The following is a 24,954-nucleotide window of genomic DNA, read 5'->3' as shown; positions in this document are numbered from 1 at the left end:
GAAGATGATCCAACTCTTTCAGATTTACTTCGATAGGTAGCAGAACCATTATTTCAAAACTGTCAGTGAGATTTTCAATGCTAGATAATTATGGTGCATCATGGTCCATACTAAGGAGCAAGAACAAGGGGAAAGCATTGTTTTCTGCATCTTGTTTGAGATGGAATTTTAAGAGGATGCAGTAAAGATTCTTTGATGCAACTGAACTTTCTTCTGGCTTACATAAGAAACAACCAAATGGCGATAAAAATACTATACATGTGTTCTTAGACCCTTGCAACAGCCAAAGTAAAAAGTTGTATGATTGCAGCAAACTTGGAAAAGAGCACAAAATTCAATGATATTCCCCCCTTCCATTCTGTTCGTACCTGTAGCTACATGCCTCCAGATCGAGTGTTTGGTAGGAATAAGTCATGCAGAAAAAGATATCTTGTCTTCTAAAGAATATAAAGTTTTAGAAGAGTGTGGTCCTCATGAGTTCTAAACATAGATTGGATTGTTAAAAATTTAGAAAAGAAGAAAGTTGTCTGCTTTGCTAAATTACTTTGAAATTCCAGGCGATGCAGTGTAGTTTTACAAGAAATGTCCTTGACGAATATCGTATAGATGTAAAAGAGAGAACTTGACAATAATTGTGTAACTATAACATGCAATACTTTTTGTAGCGTAGCATAGTTATTCTTTTATTACTTTCATTTAGTGTTGATAACTATTTCAGGTTCACAGTTACATTAAAATAGTTAGGTTTTGTTGTATTATGTTACTGTATTTTTAGTATTGTTGTTCAAATTTTAATATATTTCGTTACAATGCTTTACCGGTAAGATCTAGTAATCGTGTAAAAATTATAGTGTTCAGTAGTATTTATGGTGAAAATAGAAAAATTCATTTTATGAAAAATTGTATCTTTGCATTTGTCAAGTTTCGGAAAAATGCTCCTCAGGTTTCCCATCTCCCCAGGCCACCAGTCACAGTATCTCAGTGTAATTGAACATTTGTGGTGCATGATCGCTATCTATCATTGTTACCTGAATTTGCCACTACCTCCCAGGAAGAATGGTAAAAGATATCCTTGGAAACTATACAGTGCCTGTATTTTAACATTCAGATATGGTAGCTGTTTGGAATGCCATTGAGTTTCCTACTCCATATTAGGCATGGTGGTGTGTTTGATGTTCCCATATTTGTGTCCACCCCATTGTAAGGGAGTTATCTATAGCATAGCCAGGGATCTGGGTTAGGTTGGAAGTGTATGGTTTTATTGTGAATTGGCAAAGCTAACAGATGTTATCTTTATTACCATCCACAGTTGTTTCTTACCACCGAAATCTTTCTCTCTTCCTTGATGTTGTCACACATTTAAGTCTTAAATTTGCATGAAGATGTTAATATAACCAACTTTGATTCCACCAGGAATAATATGAATAAATCCCTGCCCTAAACCCCAGTTTGATTTTATGGGAATGTTATGAGTTTTCGATTCCCACGAACAGCTGTAAGCAACAAAAATTCGCTTGTAATGATGAGCAGGAGGAGTAACACTTATCGTGAACTTCTCGCCTAGTGTAAAGTCCGAAGTGACTGGAAAAAAGTGTAGGTGGCTCTAGTAAATAAGGAGGGTAAAAGAACGGACCCACAAAATTAACCTGTACCTTGACATCAGTTTGCTGCAGAGTTCTTCAGCATATTCTCAGTTTGAATATAATAGATTTCCTTGAGACTGAAGAGCTGCCCACCAATCAGAACAGATTTAGAAAGCATCACTCATGTGGAACTCGGCTTGTCCATCATATCCTGTGAATCATGAAGGGCAACAGGCAGATTCCATATTCCCCAACTTTTGAAAAGCGTTGGAAACTGAGCCCCAGTACAGACTGGAGATGCTTTGGGAACTCTAATGGGAATTTCTGGAGGGAAGGTGACACTTGTTTTGAGGAACACTGTTTAGAAAATCTAGAGAACTGTCATTTGAAACTGGCTGCAGAATGATTCTACCACTACCATCGCACATTTTGTGTAAGAACCACGAAGAAATGTGAAATTAGGACTTGTAAGAAAGCATATGGACAGTCGTTTCCCTCGCTGTGTATTTGCGAATGGAACAGGAACCATACTGTGGTTTGTGGAATGTGATGTATTATTGAAAGACAGTGTGGAATTATTTCAGGAGAGGTAGTTTTAAAGTCGTCCTCAACACACTCGTGGCTTGGGTGGCAACGCCATGTAACAGAATAATTGAAGGCCATATTATGCACGTGTCTTCCATGGTTGCAAAGAGAACTGCTACTATTTTGAAATGTGCTTAAGAGGCCGGTAGAGATGTTGATGTGGCGAAACACACGCTGTGATTCAAAATTACCTGAATTCTGGTTCATGAAACGGATATGAGGCTGGTGAAGTGTAACTTTCCTTCTAATGTGGTGGTATCTGGAGGCTGCCCTTGTGTCATTGTTGTACTGTCTTTTACCCTCAAATCATTATAATTACTTTAAAATCCAAAATTGCTATCTTTTACACAACATTTCTATAAATAATCTTCGATACTATGTTGAGTTAGCAAATCAGGATAGGGCTTTTCCTGATTTACGTGAACTACAGTGGTGGAAATATTTATTCAATCATCTCTTACAATTAACAATTTTTGTTACAATCATTGAATAACTCAGCTAAATTTGCCTGATTTCTATCAGAAGTGAATATACACAATAATTTTTGTCAATTTGTTTTTATTCTTAATTTTTGTTTTTATAAAAATGTTTGTTTTTTATAATTTTACACTTTCTTGAAAAATAAGTGTAAGTGGATATGTCAGCTATTCTGTTTGCTATTCTGAAATATAAATGCTAATGTTGAAAGATAAACATTGCATATTAATGTTGTAACAAAACACTGGTAGATTTTAGTGTTTGTATTGCCGCATTTGAACACACTGTTGCATTTAATACTTCGTTGCTCCGCCAAGCACCTTAATCACCACTTGGCATTGAAAGAATTAACTTTTTGAATTTATCCCTAACTCAGTTCATGAAACCACACATGCAAGGTGTCAGTCACTGATTTTGCCCCAATTTGATATATGCAAGGCCTGGCCCAAAATGAAAGTGACAGAAGTGAGTGTGCCCAGATGACCAAGCATTTAGAAAAACAGTGTTTGTGGCATGGATTGGGTGGGGTATGAATCTTTTATTTTAACGTAATTCCAGGAAGCAGTTGTTGCAATGGAAAGAGTACAGAATAATTGGAGGGTCATGGGATTGAGTCCATTTGCAGAACACTGTTGAGTTTACTTTTATTTTCATAAAAGGCTGTGGAGAATCACAATTGCAAACAAATTATCAGGAAGGGATTGTAAGGCATAAATGAGAATTTTGTATGTTAAATTAGTTTCATTATTTTTCAGTCATGATGTGCTGGGATTACATTCTTTGTAAAAATAGGGGAAGCAGTAATTCACTGTATTTTGCACACGCTATAAAAACTGCACTTGTGCAATTACATGGATGTTTAAGATTGGCTGCAAACAAACTGTAATGCATCATGTCACCAAATGTTGGTGAGGATAGCACATGATGTAAAGTGGAATGTATTTTGCTGCATCTGTACAGGTTTGCAACTTTTCCGTTTCAGTGAGATAAGAAATTTCGATGAAATTCTTTACCTGAAGTAAAAAAATAGAGATTGCAGGGTTGCATTAGTTTAGTGCGTTTACAGGAATAAATTTAATATAATCACTTAATATAGTGTGAAGACAATCCATCATCTTGTATTGTCGTGTCATTGTGGCTTTGTTTTTCCTGTAAAGAGTCGGTTAACATAAGAAAGTTGTTGTGCATGAAGGGTTTTGTTTAGAGTTCCAATTTTTTTCCATTTAATTCTTTTGTTGAAATTATTAATAAAGACAATATATTGAGCGTATTTCGGTTTATTTGCAGTGTAAGTAACACGGAAATTAAAAATAAAAATAAGGTTCCGTATAGGGACGCAATCCCATGACTCTTGGATTACTGTTCTGTACTCTGTTACGCCATCCACGACTCTGAAATCCATGCCAGAAATGCTTTTTTCTCAAACACTTGGCTATCTGGAGCTTCACTTCAGGGCAAGACATGCAGTACCATAAATTTGGAGGGAATTAGTGATAAGTGGGTGTAGTTGTCTTGTCAGAAGACATTGAGTTACATGGTGAACATTATGCTTTGCAAAACAACAGTCACAACTTAGAGAAGTTATTTTGTTCCACTGGTGCAAAGAGTTGGCATATCTTCCAGTGTTGGTTCCTACCTTATTAAGAACTGGCCAGATCTATCATGACAATTAAAAGCCAGAAGGATTGGTCTATATGCACAGTGTCTTAAGTTCCATTGTAGAATTATTTGGTCAAGTATTTCTCCAGCAGTTATCAGTATTAAAGCCGTTTCTAACGAAACATTTCTGCAGTTTCTGGGGGTAGGTAATGAGAGCGAAACCTGCCTTTGCTGATGCTTGGAATGTCTTTGTGAAGAGGGAGGTTAGAATTGTTTTCTAGTTCTGTTTACTTCCGTACAAAGTGCGCTTCCCCACTGTACTGTAGAAGTGGAGGTGGTGTTTGGCTAAGTATGGGTTGCTGGGAAGTAGGTGTGGATCTGATAGTACCAGCTGATAAGTTTTGTGGTTGAGCTGTCTATCAACAAGTTTTTTGTTAGCACTGTTCGTCCAGGATGGTGAACAATATTCTGCGACAGGCTAAACTAGACCCAAAGCTGAAGTATGAAATGTTGATGCAGTTGATCCCCATAATGTGCCACAGTTTCGGAGGTCGTTTTTCCCAGTTTTGATTTTGACAGCTGTTTTCTAAATAAATATTGTATGTAACTGTTCCATCAAATGAGACCCCTAGATATTTTAGGTTTCTGTTGTGCCAGAAGAACCTTCTTTCAAGGTGGACAGTGAGCCTTTGGTTAGCCATTTCGTTTAGATGAAATAGTTCGTGGCACTAGGGTGTTACCTCCATTTTCAGAAATATCTGCTAACAGCTGATAGATTATTGGCAAATATGGACTCCGTAACTTCAAGATCTCTGTGCCTCATTGCGGAGCCCTATTATCAGCATAGCCAAACTTCTTTGATGTGGTTCCATGTGTATCTGGGTATATCCTTGTCATAGCTCATTTATTAGCTTCATCTGTTAACTTACTTTGTTGGCCATTAGTGCTTGGAAACATCGGTTACTGAGCCTATCATTGGTGAGATGACTTGTAGAAATTTCAGAGGCAGGTGTTAGATCAGTGAATGAATGTAACTGAGGATTTCTCTATTCTGGAAGCCAGCTTCTATGACAGTTCTTAGGGAGAGGACTTGATCATTGCATTTGCGATTAGGTCTGAATCCTGCCTGTTCTACCAGTTTATTTCAGGTCTTGTGAAGTATTCTATTGTACACCATTCTTTCCAGGAGCTTATGTAGCATTCGAAGTAAAGCTATGAGTCAATAACTTTCGCGCCTGTTTGGTTTACCTTGTTTTGGTAAGGTTGTGACTTAACACTTGATTCATATCATGTGGTACATTGACCATTTTTAGAATGTAACTCAGCAAGCCATTTTTTCACATACTTGACACAGTGCAAAAGGAATTACGTGTGAATGAATGCCATCAAAGCCTGGGATTTCCCTGGTCCACATTGTTATGGCAGTCGTTACTTGCCCAATGTTGACTGGTAGAGAGTATTCAATTGTAGTTTGTAGGTTGTGTTTGTTTTGTGTGCCGTTAATTTCTTCTTAGCCCCAGTAGTATGTGCTCCGCCTCGAGGAGTTCTGGAAGCAGACACAATGCTGACAGCAACAGGGTTGGAGGTAGCAGGACCATATGTGCGATCTTGCAAGGTGCTATCACGTAGTGTTCTGAGTAAAGACCAAGCATTCGTGCTTGATGTACAGAAGTCCATGGATTTGAAAGTCTGTCCACTGTATATGTCTGTCAGTGTTCCCAGCAACTCCTGTGCTATTCAGTATACAGAATGAGGCATAGTAATCTTGTTGAAGTTCATTTTCTGTCCCTTAAAACAAGTGTGTGTTGTTTATGCAATTGTTCTTTGGAAGTCTGTGTGTATTCATGGCTGGGTAGTTAGCCATGGGATACTTTCTTCTGTTTTGCAGCAAGTATTTTCCCCTCTGAAGTCACTCTGATCGCTGTCCCTCGATACAGTGCACCACAAGCTAAATAAAAATAAAATCAACAAACATTATCTGTACATTTATACTTGACATGTAATTTTATGTTACTTTTGGTTGCAAGAATAATTCATTACCAAGCTGAAGGGATATGCATCACTCGTGAATTATATCACCAATTTTGACCAAAAATGTCAGGGTTCTGTGGGTGGAGAAGGATGGAAGAGAGAGACCTGAAGGGTGTCAAATTTTGTGAACAAAGCTGTCATGTTATCAGTGCATAACTTGAAATATTTTGTGGTACGGTTGGCTGAGAGAATTTTTCTTCCTTCTTGTACAGTGGCACCTTCCCTTCCTGAGTTGTTACCATATGTAAACCTTTAATAAGTATTAATTCAGTTGAATTGGGGATGTTTCAATCTACTTAGGACAGGTTCACTTCTACTTTGGAATTGGATGTGTGTGGCTTTTGTGTGGCAGGTTTATAAGTAAATTTAATAGGGTGTAACTGACAATGCAGCTTGCCTGTGATGATTCCATGTTCCCTGAGGACACTAAGTCTGTGCTGGTGAACTTCAAGACGGGACTGAGTCAAGCTGTTAAACTGTTTGGTAATTTATACATATATAATCACAGGTTCTGTTCACTGTAATTGCAAGCAAGTATAGGGATAAGCATCACTCCTCTGCAGTGGTTATGTGTACTAAATTGGTGATCCCTTTATGCCTCAGAACATGTGCCACAACGTCTCTTCTCCTCAATTCTATTTAGTACTTCTTCATTAGTTACATGATCTACCCATCTAATCTTCAGTATTCTCCTGTAGCACACATTTCGAAAGGTTCTGTTCTGTTCTCTTCTCTTCTTGTCTAAACTATTAACTGTCAATGTTTCACTTCCATACATGGCTACACTCCATATGACTTCCTGACACTTAAATCTATACTCGATGTTAACAAATTTCTCTTCTTCAGAAAAGCTCTCCTTGCCATTGCCAGTCTACATTTTATATCCTCTCTACTTCGACCATCATCAGTTAGTTTGCTCCCCAAATAGCAAAACTCGCCTACTACTTTCAGTGTCTCATTTACCTCAGCATCACCTGATTTAATTCAGCTACATTCCATTATCCCTGTATCCCTGTTTTGCTTTCATAGATGTTCGTCTTATATCCTACTCTCAAAACATTGCTCTTCCAGGTACTTTGCTGTTTGACAGAATTACAGTGACGTTGGCAAGCCTCAAAGCTTTTATTTCTTCTCGATGGATTTTAATTACTACTCCAAATTATTCTTTTTTTCCTTTACTACTTGCTCAATATACAGATTGAATAACACCGGGGATATGCTGCAACCCTGTCGCACTCCCTTCCCAACCACTGCTTCCCTTTCATGTCCCTCGACTCGTATAACTGCCATCTGGTTTCTGTACAAATTGTAAATAGCCTTTAGCTCCCTGTATTTGACTCCTGCCACCTTCAGAATTTGGAAGAGTATTCCAGTCAGCATTGTCAAAAGCTTTCTCTAAGTCTACAAATACTACAAACATAGGTTTGCATTTCCTTAATCTATCTTCTAAGATACGTCATAGGTTCAGTATTGCCTCATGTGTTCCAACATTTCTGCGGAATCCAAACTGGTCTTCCCTGAGCTTGGCTTCTACCAGCTTTTCCATTTGTCTGTAAAGAATTCATGCTAGTATTTTGCAGCTGTGGCTTATTAAACTGATAGTTCGGTAATTTTCACATGTCAACACCTTCTTTCTTTGGGATCAGCATTATTATATTCTTCTTGAAGTCTGAGAATATTTTGCCTGTTTCATACATTTTGCTCACCATATGGTAGAGATTTGTCCGGACTGGCTCTCCCAAGGCTATCAGTAGTTCCAATGGAATGTTGTCTACTTCCAGGGCTTGTTTCGACTCAGGTCATTCAGTGCTCTGCCAAATTCTTCAGGTAGTTATGTATCTCCCATTTCATCTTCATGTATGTCCTCTTCCATTTCCATAATATAGCCCTCAGCTACATTGCCCTTGTATAGACCTTCTGTATACTCCTTCCACCTTTCTGCTTTCCCTTTTTTGCTTAGAACTGGTTTTCCATTTGAGTTCCTGATATTCACCCAAGTGGTTCTTTTTTTCCCCCAAAGGTCTCTCTAATTTTATTGTAGGCAGTATCAATCTTACCCCCCTAGTGATACATGCCTCTACATCCTTACACTTGTCCTTAGCCACCCCTGCTTAGCCATTTTGCACTTCCTGTCAATCTCATTTTTTAGATATTTGTATTCCTTTTTGCCTGCTTCATTTACTGCATTTTTATATTTTCTCCTTTCATCAATTAAATTCAACATATCTTCTGTTACCCAAGGATTTCTACTAGCCCTCGTCTTTTTACCTAGTTGATCCTCTGCTGCCTTCACCATTTCATCCCTCAAAGCTAACCAGCTTCTACTATACTTCTTTTCCCAATTCTTGTCAGTCATTCCCTAATGCTCTCTAAAACACTCTACAACCTCTGGTTCTTTCAGTTTATCCAGGTCCCATCTCTTTAAATTCCTACCTTGTTGCAGTTTCTTCAGTTTTAATCGACAATTCATAACCAATAAGTTGTGGTCAGTCCACATCTGCCCCTGGAAATGTCTTACAATTTAAAACCTGGTTCCTAAATCTGTCTTACCATTACATAATCTATCTGAAGCCTTGCAGTATCTCCAGGTCTCTTCCACTTATACACTATTCCTTCACAATTCATAAACCAAGTGGTAGTTATGATTAAGTTATGCTATGTGCAAAATTCTACCAGGCGGCTTCCTCATTCATTGCTTATCCCCAGTCCATATTCACCTACTACTTTTTCTTCTATTCCTTTTCCTACTATCGAATTCCAGTCCCCTATGTCTATTAAATGTTAGTCTCCCTTCAGTATCTGAATAATCTTTTATCTCATCATAAATTTCTTCAGTCTCATTATCATTATCTGTGGAGCTAGTCAGCATATAAACTTGTACTACTGTGGTGGGTGTGGGCTTTGTGTCTACCTTGGCTACAGTAATGCGTTCACTACGCTGTTCATAGAATCTTACCCGTACTCTTCTTTTTTTATTCATTATAAATCTACTCCTGCATTACCCCTATTTGATTTTGTATTTATAACCCTGTATTCATCTGACCAAAAGTCTTGTTCCTCCTGCCACCAAACTTCACTAATTCCCACTATATCTAACTTTTAACATATCCATTTCCCTTTTTAAATTTTCTAAACTACCTACCCGATTAAGGGATCTGCTTTTCCACGCTCTGACCCGTAGAACGCCAGTTTCTCCTGATAATAACGTTGTCCTGGGTAGTCCCTGCTCAAAGATCCGAATTGGGGACTATTTTACCCAAGAGGACGCCATCATCATTTAACCATACAGTGAAGCTGCAAGCCCTCGGGAAAAATTACAGCTGTAGTTTCCCCTTGCTTTCAGCCATTCACAGTACCAGCACAGCAAGGCCGTTTTGGTTAATGTTAAAAGGCCAGATCAGTCAATCATTCAGACTGTTGCCCTTGCAACTGCTGAAAAGGCTGCTGTCCCTCTTCAGGAACTAAACATTTGTCTGACCTCTCAACAGATACCCCTCTGTTGTGGTTGCACCTACACTACGGCTACCTGTATTCCAGAGGCATGCAGGCCTCCCCACCAACGGCAAGGTCCATGGTTCAGGAGGGCATCCCATCCTACTTAACAATTTTTTTTTTCTTTTACAATTTGAAGCAACTCTCTCCTTAAATTCCATATTAAGGTTGAAACAGTACAGTTTTTGTCATTACTCTTTCTCTTTATAGCATTTTCGAGTTGTGATGGCGTGTTTTTCAAAGTGAAACATTTCAGACATATGAACATCAATTACCATATAAGAAGTACTCAGCACTGCCTCAGATTCAGGATAAGAGCAGCCCACAGGGTTCTGTGTTACGTGTAATGCACTTTCTCACTGTTAATGTGCTTGTAACCTTCGTTGGGCTTCTGATTACCACAGTGTTGGACATACATGATTTTTCAACAGACCTCTTCATTGGCCATCTCCCATGGCTTAAGTTTTCTCCCTCCAAAACACGGGTTGAGCATTTTTGTCATCGACCCGTAGTACACCCCAATCCGGAACTTAAAGGGAAACGGCTCCTAGATGTTGTAGCACAGTCCTGTTATTTTTTTTTATAAAAAGCTGACATGGCTGCCCCATATTTGCCACCTGAAGACTATCTGCATGTGGAAGCTTAATGCTCTTCACCTCTTGGCCCACACATCCTGGGGGTGCAGACTGCGCTACTTTTTCCATCTTTACAGTGCTCTTGTCTTGTCCAGACTAGATTATGGTAATCAGGTTTATGGCTGAGCAGCTCCTTCCACTTTGTAAATACTTCATCCTGTTAACCAGTGTGGTGTGTTTCTGGCTATTGGTGCCTTTCGCACTCATCCTGTTGGTCTTCTTGCAGAAGCTGAGATTCCCCCTTTACTAACACAATGGAGCCAACTCCTGGTTTATTACGCAATCACCATACGCAGATTCCCAGGCCATCCTGTGTACTTTGTCTTCTTTGCTAATGAGGGATGTCTCCCTCCTGATAACATCTCCATCTCCACTCACTGGAATGCACAGCACTAGACAAAATTCGAACCTATAACCTTCAACAAAACAAGTTGATACTCTAACCATTGTGCTAAAGTACAATGCTGGGTGACATTGTTTATTTTTGACTGTGATCACCAGTCATAACATGCTCGTATTTTTAATTTGCCTGATTTGCATATAAGGGACACCAACCTACATTTTAGACACTTGGTGAGGTTTCTGGATCTAATTTTTGACTATAAATTATCATGATTGCGACACCAGGGAGACCTGAAAACCAGATCTCTCAAGGCATTACACATATTAAAGTTCTGTAGCCAGGGTCTTATGGAGCAGGCAGGGTGCATGTGCTTCAGTTTTATTGGGCTTTTGTGGATTTGCACTGTTTGGCTTGGTGAGGCTTCCTTGTTTGAAGATCAGGCACAGTCCACCATGAGAGTATTAGAGTGGCCACGTGTGCTTGCAGGACTAGTCCCATACCGAGTCTGAGTAGTCTGGGGAACTGCCACTTACAATCTGGTGGCAGCTCCTCATGATGTGTCAGGGATGTAAGTTACTTGCAGCTCCATCTCTTGCGTACCATACTGTTGCTCGCCTGCCTCTGGAACGCCTTTTCTCCAAACGTCCGTGAGCCATAATGCTGTTTGGGATTTGCGTGTATCGTGTGCTGGAGTCATGTCGTGCGACGCAAGCACAACCCCAAATCCCGGGTTTTAACCGTCTGCTGCCTTGATTACTGCAGAGGCCCAGAGTAATTTTAGATTTGGTGTAGTACAGGAGAGATTGCACTCCTGCTTTTGTTTTCCACATGATATTTCTGACTTTATCAGAGTGAAACTACTATGTAGCTGTCTTTACAGATGGGGCAAAACATGGGGACTACGTTGGTTGCCCTGTTGCTTTCCCGGATCGTGTCCTCAAGGTCAGACTACCTCAAGATTTTACTATGTTTAATGACGAATTATATGTGAGCTTGTGGGCACTGGAAAAGATGACATTCTTCCAGTGTTAAATTTCCTGTCTGTTCAGATTCTCTGAGTGCCCTTTACTCTCTCCAATGTTTGCATCCAGCAGATAAAATACTCTAGATTATCCAGGATGCCCTCTTCAAACTATGACCGGGGAAAGAGGTTTCTTTCTGCTTGGTATCAGGGCACATTGGACTTGAGGGGAACAAAATGGCAGATCTAGCAGCCAAGGAGGCATGTTGTGATCCTCAGGTATTTCACTGTGCTATCCCTCTGCATGCTATAAACTTGCTGTTAAGTTCCAGTGTCGTGCATCAGTGGGAGGATCAGTGGCTGGAAGTGACAGACACAAACTCCGTCTAGTAAAGCCCACAATGTGGCCATAGTGTACCTCCTTCCGGCCATGTCACCAGGACGAAGTCTTCCTTACTCGTCTTAGCATAGGCGACTGCCTTATGACGAATGGCCTCTTTCTCCAGTGAGAGGCTCCTCCAAAGTGTGGAGCTTGTAGTGTACAGGTAACTGTGCGCTACATTTTATTTGGCTGGGTTTTTTATTTTCTGACCAGTAGGCCTTGGCAGATTTGACAGTGGATCTGCCCTATCTTTTAAATAATGGTCAAACTAATGTGCTTCTCGTTTTATAGCTTTGTGAACTGCCCAAAATTTTCCCAACATTTTAGGGCACTGGTTTTAATGTGCTAACAGGGTGACTGCCTCACCCATAGTTTTGTAAGTGGTCAGCCAGCCACATTTGCCTGTTCCTGTCTTTCAGCTCCTTTGCGTTTTTACTTTTGTTTTAGTCTTACGTGTAGCTTCTGTTGCTCTTTCTCCATTGTTTTACAAGTGTAAGGTAGTCATCAGTTGCACAATTCGAGCATGAGTGTTGAACAGTTTTAGAGGTTATAACTGCATTAGTTTGTTTTGATGAGTGTAAGGGTGCTGATGACCCCACCATTGAGCACTCACAAGTTCCAGACGCCATCGTTTGAATTGCAGCCTGCAAAATCTTTGGTTTCACACAGTGTTGTGCAAAGCTTACCTAATTGAACCCAACCTCTGTGATTATGATAACTGCATATGTGAGGCTGAATCAAGTCTTGTGCAAAAGTATCCAGTAGTGTTTAGATAGTGCTGTGTGTGAAATGTGTGTGTTCGTTAGCATCATGCATGCCTGTGCTACACATCAAGAAAGAATGCCAGATAAGGAATTGGAAGTGAACTAACAAATTGCTGTGACAGTTTGACAACAACAAATGTTTCTGATATTACATTGAGCTCTGTGATTGGACAAACCAGCTCAAATGCATGAACTGTTAACTGTCACGTAATTTTAATCAGACTATAGACACACCTTTTCACACTGGTATTATATTCAGTATTATTAGGTTCCAGACTCTTACACATCGCGACCTCTTTAATAAGTGTTTTCATAAGTCAACAATGCATGAAAAACCATGTTTTTATTGTTTTTCAATTTTTTATAGTCTCAAGGTATACAGTTCTCAATTGGTAATATATTGTTGAAAATGCATTTGTATTGTCAGGTTTAGTGGGTTTTAGATCCATATTTACATCTCCAGAATGTTCGTTTCCTTCATCCCTAACTAAATCGCATTGCTTCATTAACTCAGAATGTAATTCTTCTTTTTAAATTCAGTATAGTTGTCTTTAATTAAAATATTTTTTATCTAGCTGATGGCACTTAGCTGTATGTTCGTTTAACTTATTGGTCGTGATGTAAGGGCTCAGCCGTCTCCCAATCAGGAAATTGCTATGTAGCCACAAATTATCCACTGCTATTTGTCGCTGTCTGCCAAAGCACTTGGTTGCCTTTATTCTGTCGATGTTTAAAAATCTTGTGTTGAATAGTGTCGTGGCCTCTCGTAAAGTATAGTAAACACAAAATTTCTTTGTGATAATTGCCTGTAGCACAGGTTTTCGTTAATTTGTTTACTTTGTTGCTATGAAAGAAACATTTTTTGACAATTCTTCATGGAAAAACAGATTTGCTGTAGTATTATTCATTTGTGTCGCCCTTTGTAGTCTACATTAATTCGTTGCAAAGTTTAAATATTTGATTCACTTCAGGCAATAAACATTTATCCCTTGATCTGCATCCTGCATTGGGGTGTCACAAACGCAGTGTAACTATTTCTTCCTGTATGCTGTACATCATTTTCAGGCTTCTCCTCTCTCTCTTAATTACTTTGAAAGCCAGATTGCTACACCACATTTTTATAAGTAACTTCGTTACTGTTGAGTGTACAAATGTCACGGTAATTTTTCTGAAGTTCTTTTACTGTTTCCTATAGCAAGTCTGTTGTTAATGTAATATTTCTTTGTAAGTCTGTGCATCTCTATGGCAGGATGGTGATTCATCAAATACTGTATTCGGAGCAGGTATTTGCTCTTGTGAAATCACTGAGATCGCATTTACATGCAGGATGTACTTTTTGTCTCCTTGCAAAATAAAAATATAACCTATGTAACTTTCACAACAATTATAGTTGTCAGTTTATGATACTGTTTTCTTAATTTACAAGTTTTGGTTGTGAATATAATTTGTTAATAAAAATAGTGATACACGTCCTCCCTCTGGAGTGGTATCACCGTAATGGGTGCATTTGACAAATTGGATCAAAAGTATTAGGGTTATATGGGGAGAAGAAGGGGGAGGGAAGATTCCTCAAATGTACTAGAAATAAATCTCTGGAACCAAGCTGTTACATTGGTGCATAGATTAAATTATTAGTTGTAATGCACGGTTGGCTGGTAGACCACAAGGGGCAGGTTCAGATACCTTTCTTCCTTCACGTACAATGGCACATTTCCTTCCTGAAATGTTCCTGTATTTAAACAGTTAAGTGGTATTAATTCAGTTGAAGCTGGGGATGGTGTTTCAATCTACTTGGGATAGGTTTACTATGATTCTTTAGCTTGTCTGCTTGGGAATACATATGTTTGTGTGATGGTTGCAAACTGTTATGTAGTGGCTTGTGTATATCAGGTTTCTAAATAAACATCATGAGATGTTACTTATGAGGCAGCTTGCCTGTGATGATTCCATGTTCCCTAAGGACCAGAAGTCTGTGCTGGTGAACTTCAAGACGGGACTGAGTCAAGCTGCTAAGCTATTTATTTGTTAATACGTAAATATATAGCCACAGTTCCTGTAGACAGTAATTGCAAGAATTATTTGTTCGATTGTTCATTTAATGCAGAGTGTGCAGTAATGTTTCCATTTTTCAGGGATTAATTTTCGTGGTAGATAGCAATGACAGAGAACGTATTGGAGAAGCTCGAGAAGAACTGATGAGAATGCTAGCAGAAGATGAGTTGAGGGATGCAGTTCTGCTGATATTTGCCAATAAACAGGTGAGAAATCAGGAAGTATCATTGATAAGTACACCTGTTTGCATTATAAATTCGACTGGGTTATGATTCATGGTTATATTTTGATATTCTCATTGCATTTGATATGGTCCTGAAATGTTTGGGTATTGCATATTTATTGTGAATGAAATGGAGAAATCTGAAAATCTTCAAAAGTCTAAACTCTGAGTGATAGAAAAAATGCCAAAAAAAATTGTGTGCAAATTAAGTACTGAATTGAAGTAAGGAGGAGAACACAAACAACATAAATGGACAAATTTAGCAGTGAAGGTAGTTATTGTGGCAAAATAACAAAGGAAAGCTCTTGAGGTAGCATATTTTTAGTGTGGAAATGCTGTTACAGTATTCTTGACACAACTTGTTTGTCCTCTTATTAAAGCTTACAAACTAGTTTGTGGACCATATTTAGGTCTGAACTCTGGATTTCCAGTAATACAAAAGCTGGAGTGTAGTAAGCAGGTATTAAATTTCATGTCAGGAAAATTTGCAACTGTGTCATTCCTGATTTAAATAATCAAAACTTCACAAGTTACCTCCCCCCCCCCCCCCTACTTGTTTGGAGAACATATTCTAATTTTAAAGTGCATTTGTTTACATGATTGTTTGGCGGTGATTGCCTGTGTGATTTTCTTACCTCTCTTGGTTTTTTTTTTTGAGGTTAGACTGCAATTGAAAAATAGGACAATATGAATCTGAATATTTTTAAATGTTAATGTTAGAAATGGCATTTTTGTTTACATAGGTATTGTGCTGCCTCCGTTATATGGAACATCACGCACATGCAAATCACTTACACTGTTCCTTTGCAAAACATGCTACAAAGCTATAACACCACCATTGTTTCACAAAGTTTGTGTGTGTGATTACAATTCTTTTTTGCTAATGAAAAAATGTACATATTTGTGATAATTGTTAGTTATCATACAGTTAAAAAGGGAAATGGATAGGTTAAAGTTAGATATAGTGGGAATTAGTGAAGTTCGGTGGCAGGAGGAACAAGACTTCTGGTCAGGTGACTACAGGGTTATAAACACAGTCCAATAGGGGTAATGCAGGAGTAGGTTTAATAATGAATAGGAAAATAGGAATGCGGGTAAGCTACTACAAACAGCATAGTGAACGCATTATTGTGGCCAAGATAGATACGAAGCCCACACCTACTACAGTAGTACAAGTTTATATGCCAACTAGCTCTGCAGATGACGAAGAAATTGAAGAAATGTATGATGAAATAAAAGAAATTATTCAGATAGTGAAGGGAGACGAAAATTTAATAGTGATGGGTGACTGGAATTCGAGTGTAGGAAAAGGGAGAGAAGGAAACGTAGTAGGTGAATATGGATTGGGGCTAAGAAATGAAAGAGGAAGCCGCCTGGTAGAATTTTGCACAGAGCACAACTTAATCATAGCTAACACTTGGTTTAACAATCATGATAGAAGGTTGTATACATGGAAGAACCCTGCAGATACTAAAAGGTATCAGATAGATTATATAATGGTAAGACAGAGATTTAGGAACCAGGTTTTAAATTGTAAGACATTTCCAGGGGCAGATGTGGACTCTGACCACAATCTATTGGTTATGACCTGTAGATTAAAACTGAAGAAACTGCAAAAAGGTGGGAATTTAAGGAGATGGGACCTGGCTAAACTGAAAGAACCAGAGGTTGTACAGAGTTTCAGGGAGAGCATAAGGGAACAATTGACAGGAACGGGGGAAAGAAATACAGTAGAAGAAGAATGGGTAGCTTTGAGGGATGAAGTAGTGAAGGCAGCAGAGGATCATGTAGGTAAAAAGACGAGGGCTAGTAGAAATCCTTGGGTAACAGAAGAAATATTGAATTTAATTGATGAAAGGAGAAAATATAAAAATGCAGTAAATGAAGCAGGCAAAAAGGAATACAAACGTCTCAAAAATGAGATCGACAGGGACAAGAGCGATGTACTTGAGGACAATATTATGGAAATGGAAGAGGATGTAGATGAAGATGAAATGGGAGATAAGATACAGCGTGAAGAGTTTGACAGAGCACTGAAAGACCTGAGTCGAAACAAGGCCCCCGGAGTAGACAACATTCCATTGGAACTACTGACGGCCTTGGGAGAGCCAGTCCTGACAAAACTCTACCATCTGGTGAGCAAGATGTATGAAACAGGCGAAATACCCTCAGACTTGAAGAAGAATATAATAATTCCAATCCCAAATTAAGCAGGTGTTGACAGATGTGAAAATTACCGAACAATCAGTTTAATAAGCCACAGCTGCAAAATACTAACACAAATTCTTTACAGACGAATGGAAAAACTAGTAGAAGCCGACCTCGGGGAAGATCAGTTTGGATTCCGTAGAAATACTGGAACACGTGAGGCAATACTGACCTTACGACTTATCTTAGAAGAAAGATTAAGGAAAGGCAAACCTACGTTTCTAGCATTTGTAGACTTAGAGAAAGCTTTTGACAATGTTGACTGGAATACTCTCTTTCAAATTCTAAAGGCGGCAGGGGTAAAATACAGGGAGCGAAAGGCTATTTACAATTTGTACAGAAACCAGATGGCAGTTATAAGAGTCGAGGGGCATGAAAGGGAAGCATTGGTTGGGAAGGGAGTAAGACAGGGTTGTAGCCTATCCCCGATGTTATTCAATCTGTATATTGAGCAAGCAGTAAAGGAAGCAAAAGAAAAATTCGGAGTAGGTATTAAAATCCATGGAGAAGAAATAAAAACTTTGAGGTTCGCCGATGACATTGTAATTCTATCAGAGACAGCAAAGGACTTGGAAGAGCAGTTGAACGGAATGGATGGTGTCTTGAAGGGAGGATATAAGGTGAACATCAACAAAAGCAAAACGAGGATAATGGAATGTAGTCGAATTAAGTCGGGTGATGTTGAGGGTATTAGATTAGGAAATGAGACACTTAAAGTAGTAAAGGATAAAGGAGTTCTGCTATTTGGGGAGCAAAATAACTGATGATGGTCGAAGTAGAGGATATAAAATGTAGACTGGCAATGGCAAGGAAAGCGTTTCTGAAGAAGAGAAATTTGCTAACATCGAGTATAGATTTAAGTGTCAGGAAGTCGTTCCTGAAAGTATTGGTATGGAGTGTAGCCATGTATGGAAGTGAAACATGGACGGTAAATAGTTTGGACAAGAAGAGAATAGAAGCTTTCGAAATGCGGTGCTACAGAAGAATGCTGAAGATTAGATGGGTAGATCACATAACTAATGAGGAAGTATTGAATAGGATTGGGGAGAAGAGAAGTTTGTGGCACAACTTGACCAGAAGAAGGGATCGGTTGGTAGTACATGTTCTGAGGCATCAAGGGATCACCAATTTAGTATTGGAGGGCAGCGTGGAGGGTAAAAATCGTAGGGGGAGACCAAGAGATGAATACACTAAGCAGATTCAGAAGGATGTAGGTTGCAGTAGGTACTGGGAGATGAAGAATCTTGCACAGGATAGAATAGCATGGAGAGCTGCATCAAACCAGTCTCAGGACTGAAGACCACAACAACAACAACAACAACATCATACACAAGAGAAATGTTTGAAGAAATTAACTGATTCACTATCTAGTTCGTCATTGAGAGTATTTTCTCATTGCTGTTTGTACTGTACACAAGTTTCAAGCTTCTCCATTAAATCCATTGTATGAGATTTTGGGAAGTGGCGGAGTATCTTAACATTTTCTTTTGCGTTTACCTTAAAACTAGGTTAACTAAGTAAATTCATACATTTTAATCAAAGATTTATAATTTCCTACATTAATTTCCTTGCAAATTCCATGCAAAACATTTATTGCTAGTCTAGCAGAAAAATAATTAAAATACTTGGCCGCGCGGGATTAGCTGAGCGGTCTAAGGCGCTGCAGTCATGGACTGTGCGGCTGGTCCCGGCGGGGGTTCGAGTCCACCCTTGGGCATGGGTGTGTGTGTTTGTCCTTAGGATAATTTAGGTTAAGTAGTGTGTAAGCTTAGGGACTGATGACCTTAGCAGTTAAGTCCCATAAGATTTCACACACATTTGAACATTTTTTTAAAACACTCGTTTATTCAGATAATTTTTCCATAGCATGCCATTTTCAATGACTAATGTTCAAAAAATGTGCACAAGTTTAAAATTAAATTAACTAGAGAAAAGTATGAAGGAAAACTTACCATCGTCACCCATGCAAAGAGAGCTTTTGTAAAGTTTGGAAGGTAGGAGACGAGGTACTGGCAGAAGTAAAGCTGTGAGGCCGGGGCTTGGGTAGCTCAGTTGGTAGAGCACTTGGCCACGAAAGGCAAAGGTCCTGAGTTAGAGTCTCGGTCCGGCACACAGTTTTAATCTGCCAGGAAGTTTCATGCATTTAACTGTTTATTATTGTTTGTCCTGTACTTTATTGAATACCTTGAAAACTGCCTTGTGAATGTGTGTGGAGATGTTCTGCCCAAAAAAGTTCTGTGACCATCAGTGGCGATGACATTGACACATGCATGAATAAAAGGACAAATGGTTCCTCCAAAACTCTGCCTCCCTCGCCAGTACAGGAACTCTCTTGGTGCCACCTGCACACCATTGTTGAGCACTTAAAAAATCTACCTTTACATCTACATATATCCTCCATAAGCCACTGTAAAGTGCATGGTACATGGTATCCTGTACCAATAAGTCATTTCCCTTGCTGTGTCCCTTGAAAATAGAGCTAGGGAAAAAGACTGCCCATATGCCTCTGTATGATCCCAAATTTATCTTTGTGATCCTTAATCAAAATATACATCAGCTTCAGTAGAATCTTACTGCTGTCGGCTGGAGGAACTATGTTCTTAACATATTTTTGCTCTGTGTGACAGTATGTAATACCCATTTAGTTACTCAGCATTTGAGATGTGTAATCCAGTTCTCTATTATCCTTTGTAGTTGTGTTCTGTGTATGGTTGTTGAAAATATAGGACACATTTAACGTTTCCCCAACATTTTGATACAGCAAACAATTTGAAATCAGTGTATTGAAATTAAACTCTGATTATAACAATAAAATCAGAGGTGAGATCCCCTTAGTAACCATAACCTTATAAATCCTGGGATTGATGTATATACAGGAGGTGTTAAGAAATATGGAAGGACTGAGAGAAATGTGCACTTGAACATAAATGCAGATGTTAGCCAAGGTTGCAGGTTTCGCAGTTGTATTTGACCATGACCAAGGTAGCCAAAATATTTGGTGTTTAAAGAGACACTGCATCAAAACCGTATACTGCATACAGGAAAAGCAGAAGAAAACATAATATGGTAAGTCGCAATGCCGATGAAAGTTTATGTTGAGAGATCATGACTGATTAATTTTTATCACAATCCTCTTCAATGAGAGTCACGATCTCTCAACATAAACTTTCATCGGCATTGCGACTTACCATTCTGTGGTACAATTGAGCAATCCAGGAAAAAACCTGTGAATCTTTTCATCTGGGAGAAAGGGGGAAAATCCGGGAATTTGTTTAGGATTCTGGGAAATTTTCATTGTTATAGTTTCCAGTTAAATTTTTGTAATTTTGACTGGTAAGAACTGATACTGTAACTGTATTCTGATACTGCAAAGTAATACTGCCGCAATAAAAAAGAGGAAAAACAAAATAAAACTAGTTAAAAGGAAATATACCATTTACAACACCAAAACACAGTGCATACACAACCGCCTCCAAAAGCAAAATGAGTCAAAGGCTTTAGGATAAAGCATACGCTTACTTCATAACAACAAATTGCTTCAAGCGAGAAGTCACAACTGTTTACATTTGGTTCATTTGAGCAGTTTCCAGCGGGCTCATGCACATGTGCAGTTGAACTGCGTACGAGCATAGCTTTCCCAGCTTCTGGCTACTTAAAAAAAAATTTCTGGCTTGCCGAAGCTGCTAGATTTGCGCATGCGTAGAGCAATCTGAATTGGAGTGGTCAGGGGGCTAGTCTCCATGTGACTTTTGTTTACCTTTAGTGACTTTGCTGTTTCTTCTTAATTTGCTTTTTCTCTCATGTCAAATAAAAACGAAACTAATCTGTGTGGCTGGAAGCAATGAAGTGAATTAAAATACATTCACGTAATTATGGGAAGCTAAAATGTGTTATTGGTTTCACGAAGTTAAACATTAATCACGTTGCAGATCAAAGAAGTTATTTTTGTCGGTTTGGTAAAGAAATTTGGCTTTCATTCATCTTTTCCGCAAAGGCAGTCACTTGATTTGAAATGAAGTGTGTCATTCCACACTAGTGGCTACTTTTAACTGTTTGCTGAATTTGAAGTACACAGTTTCATCTTCTGGCATCAGTGGCATTATACCATAATACAGAATCAAATGTGAGATAACAGAACCGGTACACCAAGAAAACTTGCTTCCTGAAAACCACACTGGAAAGCTTAATATCAGGTTGCCTTACATCATTGCTGCTGCCGCCCTTAAGGAATAAGTAAGTAGTTGAGACATCTAAACTGAAAAGTAAAATGTCTGACCCAGTTTAAGCATCTGAAACAGTACTTCGACATATTCATTGTTTAGAAAGTCTTGTATGCCGTTCTGTGGAAACAATTTCGTTTACCTAAACTGACTACTCTGCTTGGGATAATATTAATTCGAAATTGCATTGTCACAGGGTCAGGATAAACACATCAGTTTCTATAGAAACGTGTATTAAAATCTTGTGCTCAGTCACCTTAGAAATGTCTCGCAAGCAATTTAAACTTGAATTTGAGCAATTTTTTTAACAATTCTATTTACTCTTTCAATACTTTTCCAAAGGTTTCAATTAATTCATATAAAACTTGGTTTTCAGAGCCCATCAGAACCCCCCTTTGAAGTACAGTACAGGGAAAGAATAATTTTACTTTCACAGTATACTTTTTTTTTAAGCCTCTTCATTTACATTTACTTTTGCGTATGTGGTTTTATTGTATTCAGCAGAGTACCTTGCTAATGTGACACCTTTATTAGAAACTTTGCAGTTACTGTACTGCAATAGTGAATGAATACATCATATACTACTAACTTCCTTGTTTGTAACAATATGTTACAGGTACTAGAAATAAGTTTGTGGCAATTTATTTGATTGTGTACTCTGCAGTTAAGGGGAAATTTTAAAGTATCAGAACTCGTAGACTGTTTTGGATGCTGACTTGGTAATTGAATCATCTCCTCCTCGAGGGTTAGAAACTACTGTGGCATTATTTAAGAAATTTTAGGCTTGGAAGAGAAGTTGGATAAGATTTCTACACCATAGTTGCTGTAAGTGAGTTGCTCACATAGCATTTAGAAATGTCTGTCTGAGACTTGGAGCACAGGTATTTAAATATTGGTGACACTGCCGAAGATATCATGTATAATGCAGATGGGGCAAGTGAAGTTGTGAATTTATAAAACATTCACCATGAACTGCAGTGTCAATTATTGATGAGCCTGGATGAAGAGTACAGTATACCTTCCAGAAACTTAAAATGTACTGAAGGTGATGGTGCTGTTTTTTCCGTATTTTTCTCTTTATACGTGATGGTGTCTTCAGTTAAGAGATTTAAGTTTAGAAACAAGTGATCACTTCATTTGTATGTTTCTTTGTTCTAGTCTGAAGTTGTCTTAACTGCTAAGTATATTTCTTCACTTGTTTAAAAGTGCAGCTCTTAACAGAATTGAATGGCCTTAATGTTAATACTATTTGCACTTTCAGGAGGAAATGGGTACAGAGTGGTAGTTTATTTATTGTTAGGGTTAGAACATAAAAAAAGACTGAATCATTTTGTAAACTTCTGTAAATAGGAGTAATGTTCCTTATCTTAGGCTAATATTTACTGTTTAAATATTTTTTCACAGCCATGCAGACAAATCTCTCAGTACTACAAAGTGTTATAATTGTGTGTTCTTGCAGGATCTGCCAAATGCAATGAATGCAGCAGAAATTACGGACAAACTTGGCCTGCATTCACTGCGCAACCGAAATTGGTACATACAAGCCACTTGTGCCACAAGTGGAGATGGCCTCTACGAGGGTCTCGACTGGCTGTCCAACCAACTGAAGAATGCCAACCGCTAGGTGCCATATGAACTGTGCTTGGCGGATGATTGTGGTGAACTCAGATGCTGCTATCCTTTACTGGCAAACTTTCAGTCAATCACTTGCTCTTCTCATTTACTGTTTCCATCAAAATTCCAACAAGTCAGGGTCAAAGTTTAACACCCTGTATTTTTTCCAATAGTGTTCCAAAGCAGTCATTTTGCTTACGTTGGGAGGTTGGTAAGTGATTCCTGCAAGTTTGCATGCAAGGGTTTGCCTCCAGGTTTCGTATCCTGCAGAAGTGTGTAAGTGCGTGGACTCACGGACTCACTGGTAACTGTGACCATAGACACTGTGCAGCGTGTTGTGTTTTTGTTTTTGCGGACTTGTAAAGCGGCAGTCTGTTGCCAGGGTGGGGACCAGTGAAGGGAAAGGCTGTGTCCCCATTCTTTGCGCTCCTCCTGTGTTTCGAATCACATTTTAAAAAGAGATAAGAGGTGATAGTGAAACTGTTATCCCTTTTTACATGGGAGAAGTGCACAGCATAATAGGTTTGTCGATTCAAACTTTTGTGTTTATTCTGATATGTGAGTTACAGATGTATATTAATGGAAAAAATTAGAAAGTTCAGAACTGCCAATTCATAAAGTTACTTAATCCTCTCCCCAGGCAGGTTGTTGGTGGTAGTGATGCAAGTTCTTTACAGCTTATGAAAAAAATGGAAAACTGGATATTGGGTGGGTGCTGCTGTCATGCTATGTGCCTACTGTTTGTGCTGAGTTTTATTACTTTCTTATCATTCATTTATTTCAATACCAACACAGTGCATGTAAAGTCTGTAGTATTAGCCTGAAACTAACAACAAGTGTTGGTAGTTCAGGGTGCGGCTGATATTTGCAGTTGTTAACAGAGCATTTTTTGCAGGAGGGAGATGGGTGTAAGTACTGAAGAACAATAATGGACAAGAAAAATGAATGTTTGTGATGTGAGAGTAAAGGTGTTGGAAGTTTTAAGACATTTCTGATCTTTCAAAGCATGTTCTGTAATTTAGTATTTAAGTTTATTAAGAAGAATATGACAAATGTAGGGTATTAAGGAAATTTTTTCACATTCCGCTTTGTTTTGTATTAAAAATTTGCAGCACTTGTCCAATCCTTGTTATACTATTATCCCTTAATTTAAAAGCCATAGTCCTTACGATTGGAAGATATTCAGCAGCACAGCCATACATCGATAAAATGGGAGACTGCATTCTCTGTCACCCCAAGGTGACATGCAGAAATTAAATTGTGTTGTTTTTTCAGAAAGAGATGCAGTCTCTTGAGAGACCTGGTTATGGAAGGGTATACAGACAAAATTGCTAGATATCTATTTTTTGCAGTTAATGCCTTTAAAATTTGAACTTTCCTTGGAAATACATGAAACAAAGGGAATCTAAAATTATGTATGTATGCCTGCATACTTGTGAACAAATATTGTATTTGTGCTTAATTGCCTTCTTGTATTAAATTCATCCCTCTTAATTTATTTTTAAATGCCTTATTTCATTGTTGTATTTTCTTGTCCTAACAAGACTGTTGGACTTTATTCTATAAAAAATCAGCCATTTCTTTCTAATGAGTATCATTAATTGATGTGCATGTTGTATAGAGATTTGGAACTTCCTGTTTGACTAGTTACAGTATGTGAAGAGTATTTTACAAGGAGAGGTGTTCGACAAAAATGTCAGTGAGTGGTGGAGCGAGTTTGTTCTTCTTAAATATGAAAACAATGTGTTATCTAAGAAGCATTATGAATAGTTGACGAGTTCCAGA

General features: G+C 38.5%; 1 protein-coding gene across 1 annotated transcript in view; it reads left to right on the top strand.

Annotated features, from left to right (window-relative positions):
- LOC126176806 (ADP-ribosylation factor 1) overlaps positions 1-24,667 on the top strand; it is a 31,527-nt gene extending 6,860 nt beyond the window's left edge. Inside the window, exons 4-5 of the mRNA XM_049923986.1 lie at positions 14,985-15,110; positions 23,015-24,667. Coding sequence (XP_049779943.1) covers positions 14,985-15,110; positions 23,015-23,179 — 291 coding nt within the window. The 3' untranslated portion in view covers positions 23,180-24,667. The remainder of the gene's footprint in view (positions 1-14,984; positions 15,111-23,014) is intronic.
- The last annotated feature ends 287 nt before the right edge of the window (positions 24,668-24,954 follow it).

The sequence above is a fragment of the Schistocerca cancellata genome, chromosome 3 (genome assembly GCF_023864275.1).
Source record: "Schistocerca cancellata isolate TAMUIC-IGC-003103 chromosome 3, iqSchCanc2.1, whole genome shotgun sequence".
Classification (NCBI taxonomy): domain Eukaryota; kingdom Metazoa; phylum Arthropoda; class Insecta; order Orthoptera; family Acrididae; genus Schistocerca; species Schistocerca cancellata.
The sequence above is the reverse complement of the archived record's forward strand: the minus strand, read 5'-3'. Positions and strand labels throughout refer to the sequence as shown.